At 31.0% G+C, this 7,772-nt stretch overlaps 1 protein-coding gene across 1 annotated transcript in view; it reads left to right on the top strand.

The window, feature by feature from the left end:
* LOC117099915 (ankyrin repeat domain-containing protein 29-like) overlaps positions 1-7,772 on the top strand; it is a 117,917-nt gene that overhangs the window by 35,407 nt on the left and 74,738 nt on the right. Inside the window, exons 7-9 of the mRNA XM_033239433.1 lie at positions 5,255-5,353; positions 5,718-5,816; positions 6,268-6,366. Coding sequence (XP_033095324.1) covers positions 5,255-5,353; positions 5,718-5,816; positions 6,268-6,366 — 297 coding nt within the window. The remainder of the gene's footprint in view (positions 1-5,254; positions 5,354-5,717; positions 5,817-6,267; positions 6,367-7,772) is intronic.

Here is a 7,772-nt window from a genome sequence, read left to right as displayed (position 1 = left end):
TCATATATATATATATATATATATATATATATATATATATATATATATATAACCTTTGATATAATTAATCATGTAGTGGAGGTATAAATCAAAAGTCGGGCAGTGGGAAATTCAACGTCGGGACAGTATGCAATAAAAGCCGGCACCTAATTTCAATTACAGTACTGTAATTTGTTACAATATGAATATGATCAGGTCTCTTACTTTAGCCTAACAAAACAAACAGTTGCCTAGAAACGCTCACAAAATCAGGATAAGACAGTATATACATATACCCAGGTATCGAAATGCACGCCATCGTGTTGGGATTCAATGTTTCGACATTAATTGACATGACATAGGCCTACGGTAATTAATGTCGAAATATTTAATTACGACGCGATGGCGTGCATTTCGATACTTGGAATATACTATCAGTATCATTTTTATTTTTTTTAAATATAGAGTTAATTTGTAAGACAGCCTATTTAGACGTTAGTGGGTAATAAATTATAAGTGATATTGTTTTACTTAATATATACATAATAATTAAATTTAAATCGCTATATTAGTTTAAAAAATCACTTTATTTTATTTAGAACTGCAGTGTAATGTATGCGTTAATGCACTGCATAGTTTTACATGCTTCATTGCTATTGTCTTTCCATAGGCCTGAATATGTTTTCTAATTGTGTAGTGCTTTTACACAATACAATCAATAAACTTCATTTCCATAACAAAAGCTTAACAAGAAACGCCCTTTACTCAACTTCTCAAAACTATACTTTTGGCCTAATGTGTTCTTGCCAATCATGGCAGGATGCTGGTGTTAATGAATTTGAAAACCCCGGAGGCCTATAAACAGGGATATAGTAATCAGGCGAAATAAAATAATAACTGATATAAATGAATGAATGAATTAAATGTGAGTGTGTCAATTTAATGCCAGTATATTGCTTTTTTTAGAACTATTCGTAGGAACATTCCCACGCTCTGCTGCTATGGAAATACAGACTGAATCAAAGTGTACGTGTCATTGATCTTGCTGCCGGCCGAGTTATGCATAGCTCAAACCCTTTGTACGCCGCCCAGTGTTATAACCAGGCCAAACTTATGTTGTTGCCATGAGCATAGAGGAATAAATTCGTAGTGACAGGATAAAAGCAATTTAATGCCAGTATCTGCTTCTTCTAGAACTATTTATAGGAACAGTCCCATGGTTCTGCTGCTATGGAAATTGACTATTAAGTGTCATTGATCTTGCTGCGGGCCGAGTTATGCATAGCCGTACGCTTTATACGGCGCCCAGTGATAACGACACGATGTTACCATGGAAAAGCATAGAATAAACTAAGAAAATATCAGTCTCTGAATTTTTGTGTGCAATTAAATCTTGTATTTATTATTTTCTTTAAATCTCATTTTCAATTATATTTTATATTTGTTATATATATTTGAAAATGGATTTGGTACGATACAAATAAATTAATTACAATAAAGACAACAAGGAAGTGACAAACAGAAATTAAAAATCAAACAAGAAGAGCTCACTCAGTAGAACATAAATTAAAGTTAATTAGCGTAAACAGTTTATTACATGAACATAGGCCTAATTAGTGATCAAGATCTACTGTGTGTGTGTGTACAACCATAGAGAAAGTTCTATTTTCTCTATGGTACAACAGTCGCATAGGACATAAACCACCCAGGACATAAACCACCCAGGACATAAACCACCCAATTGGAATATACCATTGTTAAAGTGGGTGGGCAATGTTGGGTGGTCTTGCTTTTATCTAGCTTTACAATAGGACTTAATTTGCTATTGTACACTCCTATTATACGCCTTTAATTCATTCATTTCTTCTGACAACATGCATGTTGGTTAGTAATCATTGTAGATTTTAGTAATCACTGTGCTTAAAGTTTAATTTTTTTTAGTTTTCTAAATTTATTTTAATTTTTAAAACGACTGACATTAAAAATCACTTTCAATTAAATACTTCCCTTTAATAATAATAATAATTTTATTTTAGTAATCACTGTGCTTAAAGTTTAATTGTTTTAATAGGTATATTTTAGTTTTCTAAAATTATTTTCTCAAATTATTACAAAATGGGTAAAAATAAGAATATAAATGACTAATTCTATCAAAAAGTATTTATCATACATGTATATGGTTTACAAATTGAATTCTTAATAATTATCATTAATTTACATTAACAGTATTTATATTATATAACTGAGATAATAATTTGAATGTCTTGAATTGTTTTAATAGGTATATTTTAGTTTTCTAAAATTATTTTCTAAAATTATTGCACAATGGGTAAAAATAAGAATATAAATGACTAATTCTATCAAAAAGTATTTATCATACATGTATATGGTTTACAAATTGAATTCTTAATAATTATCATTAATTTACATTTACAGTATTTATATTATATAACTGAGATAATAATTTGAATGTCTTGAATTCTTAATAATTATCATTAATTTACATTTACAGAATTTATATTATATAACTAAGATAATAATTTGAATGTAAATGTATCCATCACTAAGATCTTACCATTTCATCATTTTATGTTATTGAATCGCAGCAAAACCAGTATTATACAGTATTTCAATAGGACTCATTTCTATAATAATAATTACAAACTAAAATATTTTATTGAACATGTTATTCATTCATTAACAAAATTAAATACTCCATTAAAGTACTTTAATAGAGTATACTTTACTACAATAATGGTATTTGTCTAGGTAATATTTAGTATTCTAATTTGTTTAAATTTAGTATTTTTATTTAATAATAATAATAATAATAATAAAAATAATAATAATAATGATAATAATAATAAAAATAATAATAAAAATAATAATAATACATAGAGAGTACACTAACATATACTATAATTACTATAGGCTATTATACATTATAAAAGGAAGATAATTAATTTAATAATTAAATACTTAAATTAAATTCTGTTACATATAGAGTAGATATAGATAAAAGCAAGACCACCCAACATTGTTCACCCTGTTGCCCACCCACTTTAACAATGGTATATTCCAATTGGGTGGTTTATGTCCTGGGTGGTTTATGTCCTGGGTGGTTTATGTCCTACATTCTTCCTTACAGTGTACTGCATCGCCGGCTGGAAGTGTAGGGCCTGTGGTTTTGACATTACTCTACAAAGTAAAAGTTAGACGCTTGACTCTGGTCCTGTACTCAATGGGCTATGGGATATTTACTGAATTACGATCTCTTAACATATTATCATTATTTCATTCTTTAAATTGCTTTTTCTATCCATTGATTTATTATTGTCTATAATTTGTTCCGATATAATAGTTGGGAATAACCTTGCATTTAAAATATATTATGGTAGGCCTATATAAAAAATAAGTGTACAATAGGCCTACTATTTGTAGTCCTATTCATAATAAAGTACAGTGACCACCAATAAGTGCAGTAGGCTAAGCTAGGGTGGCATTATTTTTTCCCCATTTATTTTCATTCATTCTCTGTAGGTCATTTTGAAAGCAGACATTGGGCCTGGGTGTAGAGGAATGGCGTTTTCGGATACTGTAGCCATTTTTTGGCCTAAATTATTGTTGTTCAGCTTCCAAAAAAAAAAAAACAAAAAAAAAAAAAACCACTAAATAAAAGTATTGTGTTTAGATCAGATTATCATACAAGCATTTACAAGCGACTGTTGTACACACACACAGTAGATCTTGATCACTAATTAGGTCTATGTTCATGTAATAAACTGTTTATGCTAATTAACTTTAATTTATGTTCTACTAAATGAGCTGTTCTTGTTTGATTTTTAATTTCTGTTTGTCACTTCCTTGTTGTCTTTATTGTAATTAATTTATTTGTATCGTACCAAATCCATTTTCAAATATATATAACAAATATAAAATATAATTGAAAATGAGACTTAAAGAAAATAATAAATACAAGATTAAAGTGCACACAAAAATTCAAAAATTGATATTTTCTTAGTTTATTCTATGCTTTTCCATGGTAACGTTGAGTTGTTATCACTGGGCGCCGTACAAAGGGTACGGCTATGCATAACTCAGCCCGCAGCAAGATCAATGACCCCTAATAGTCAATTTCCATAGCAGCAGAGCCGTGGGACTGTTCCTATAAATAGTACTAGAAGAAGCAGGTACTGGCATTATATTGCGTTTATCCTGTAAATACGAATTTATTCCTCCATGCTCATGGCAACAACATGAGTTTGGCCTGGTTATAACACTGGGCGGCGTACAAAGGGTTTGAGCTATGCATAACTTGGCCGGCAGCAAGGTCAATGACACGTACACTTTGATTCAGTCTGTATTTCCATAGTAGCAGAGCGTGGGAATGTTCCTATGAATAGTTCTAGAAAAAGCAATATACTGGCATTAAATTGCGTTTATCCTGTCAATATTCATAGCAAAAACATGAGTTTGGCTTGATTATAATACAGTATAAAAGTGAATAGGAATTTCAGTGGGTTTCGAGTCTTGGTATTCAACATTTCGGTTTTGAATTTTACAGGATAGCTCAATAACAAATGACAGGATATAGTATTAAAATTAATTCATAATAATGAATGAAACTTATGACAAAACATAGAAAAGAGACTCGTCAATAAATTACAGTACATCAAAATCACGAGATAAGCCGACGCAAACAAGTAGAACAAAAACGTCAGAAAACGAACCCTAATTCGCGAAATGGAATCGTCCAACATTTTTTATCAGTATCTTAAACCGTTGCGTTGGCAACGCGAAAAAATTATAATCCCCAACCACACATTGTAGACGGGTATAAGCTTTGTTTTATTTTGCGAGGTTCCCTAAGCAATGGGTTGAAACATATAATAGCGAAATCCTTTTTAAACAATAAATGTGACCAGTTAATAGAACTGTCAATAATCCTAGTGCTATGAAAAATCAACCCTAACGAATTACATGGTTTATAATCCTCATTGATATCATCAGGTAAATTGTGTAAGTCAATACTTACTTTAGACGGAAGTGTAATGTTACATTGTTGTTCATGGTCTATTAAATTTTATGAATTACATTACTCGCATTTCTACTCGACTTTCTAGATTCTGTATATTATAAAGAGACTGAAATTTATTTTTATATTGTTGCAATTGGACAATTGGTCTTTGGATACCAGATACCATAAGAGTGATATGTGATTACAAAGGAAAAGTGTTCAGAAACATTTTTTTATCTATATTTTTATAACATGTAGGATGGGGCAACGGCATTGTACGTAAGTGCTCAAAATGGTCATACATATGCTTGTGGACTCCTTATTCAATCAGGAGCGAACAAGGATATTCAAAGGAAGGTAAGTACAATACTATTACATTTTTTTCCCCATGTCTATTAAATTTGATGAAGTAAATGTGATATATCTTTGTGCTATTTGATGAAGTCATATCTTTTTGGAAATTTCTCCATTCTAATAAACTTTACATGTTGACATACTGTACTTTTTATTATTATGTACTGTATATCTACCCTACTTGTACCAGTTACCATAAAATTTGTATAATGGGTCAACGACCTGTTTTATGTAGAATAGGATGAAGAGAGGATAGAAGATTATCTCACAATTGGTCTTTGGATACCAGATACCATAAGAGTGATATGTGATTACAAAGGAAAAGTGCTCACAAACATTTTTTTATCTATATTTTTATAACATGTAGGATGGGGCAACGGCATTGTACGTAAGTGTTCAAAATGGTCATACAGATGCTTGTGGACTCCTTATTCAATCAGGAGCCAACAAGGATATTCAAACGAAGGTAAAGTACAATACTATTATATTTTTTTCCCCATGTCTATTAAATTTGATGAAGTAAATGTGATATATCTTTGTGCTATTTGATGAAGTCATATCTTTTTGGAAATTTCTCCATTCTAATAAACTTTAGACATTGACATACTGTTCTTTTTATTGTGTACTGTATATATACCCCACTTGTACCAGTTACCATAAAATTTGTATAATGGGTCAACGACATGTTTTATATAGAATAGGATGAAGAGAGGATAGAAGATCATCTCTCTTAGTTTATGTCATTTATATACAGTTCCAAGGATGCTTCCCTATGATGAAAAATTGGTATTTGGAATGCATGATAATTAGAGATTAAATGATGTACCCAATCTGTACCAATTAAAGAGTAATATGTTACTTCAAATGAAAAGTGCTCACTTATTAAACATTTTAATCCATTTTTCTATAATATGTAGGTTGGGTATACGGCTTTGCATGTAGGTGCTTTCACTGGTCATACTGATATTTGTAGGCTTCTCATTCAATCAGGAGCAAACAAAGATATTCAGGCAGAAGTAAGTATGATAATACATTTTTGTTCCTGGTCTATTCAATTTTATGCATACATACACAGATTTCCATCGCAACCAGTATACCGTACTGTACGGTAGTACAACTTGAAAATAAAACAGACATGAAATTAACAATAAACATTTGATGCATCATTATATTTTATGTATTATCCAACGTGTGTTTCTTAAAGTTACTTTTTGAAGAAATAGAAAGAGTTAACGTTATATTACTAGACCAATGGACATGTCAGAGCCATCATGAAACTTTGCCCAGTCAGCGGCAGTGCTTACTAAGCTGCTTTCCATACCAAACAGCACTTTGCCAACCATCCTAAGCCGCATTGTGCCATTGGCATAAAATTTTTACACAGCAGTGCAATCGCATGCAGGTGGTGTTAATATCACTACAAATACAACTTGAAACAGAAAATGTTGTAGAAAAAGGGGAAATTGAGGCGGAATGAAGCGTAGAATTCCTGTTTTAATTTTTAGTTGAAACAAAATCATATTTAAAAATCCCATGGATCCATCATTTAGACAATGATGTTTTATCAATCTGAGTACGTATTTTACAAACCGTCACTAGTAGTAAAGTCTACATCATCCAGGCTTACTAGGATCAAGTTTTACCATGTTGAAATAAAGTATTTTAAATATCTACTGCACAATTTAAGTGCAAAGCTAGCCTTTATCTTGGTCGTAATTAATGTGTGATGGGCAACGATAGTTGCTGGTACCGGGTTATCAGGTAGCACAGACACGAAGGGACCCTTAGTGGCTAAAAAAGTTATTGATCGAGTTCCTAGTCCACATATCATGCGCCCTGAGCATCTTACATTTGATGGATATGTGCACTATTTAAAACTACACTATTATATATTATTATTATTATTATTATTATTATTATTATTATTATTATTATTATTGTTATTATTTTTATTATTATTATTATTATTATTTACCAATTCCTGATGAATTAGAGTGTATTAAAGTGAATGCCCTGAGAAATTTCCGCAATATTTGTGTGTTTTGTATCACATCCCTGGTCAGGCTTCAATTTCCATTTTGTCCTCGTGCAATACCTCCGTGAATCAGTATATATTATTAGATCAAAATCACCAAGAGCTGGTTTTATTAACTGCGGAGATTTCAATGAAGTCACACATAGATAGGACAGGGTTAAAACAGATTGTAAAAAACACCCATAAGATTTAGCAAATATCATTGATTTGTCACAAATCTAGCTAATTATTTTGAAGAGCCATCAGTGCATGCTCTTTTTTGATTAAGGGATTGATTATGCAGCAATATGTAGGAAACTAAAGCTTGGGTCAGTTGGAAATAAGGTAGACTTGCCACAAGTCTCTAATTTATGGATTTTTCGTAGTACATTAGCGCATTTCGGAAAG

Source organism: Anneissia japonica, unplaced genomic scaffold (genome assembly GCF_011630105.1).
Source record: "Anneissia japonica isolate Jap-2015-1 unplaced genomic scaffold, ASM1163010v1 scaffold287779_len176375_cov112, whole genome shotgun sequence".
NCBI classification, from domain to species: Eukaryota; Metazoa; Echinodermata; class Crinoidea; order Comatulida; family Comatulidae; genus Anneissia; species Anneissia japonica.
The sequence above is the reverse complement of the archived record's forward strand: the minus strand, read 5'-3'. Positions and strand labels throughout refer to the sequence as shown.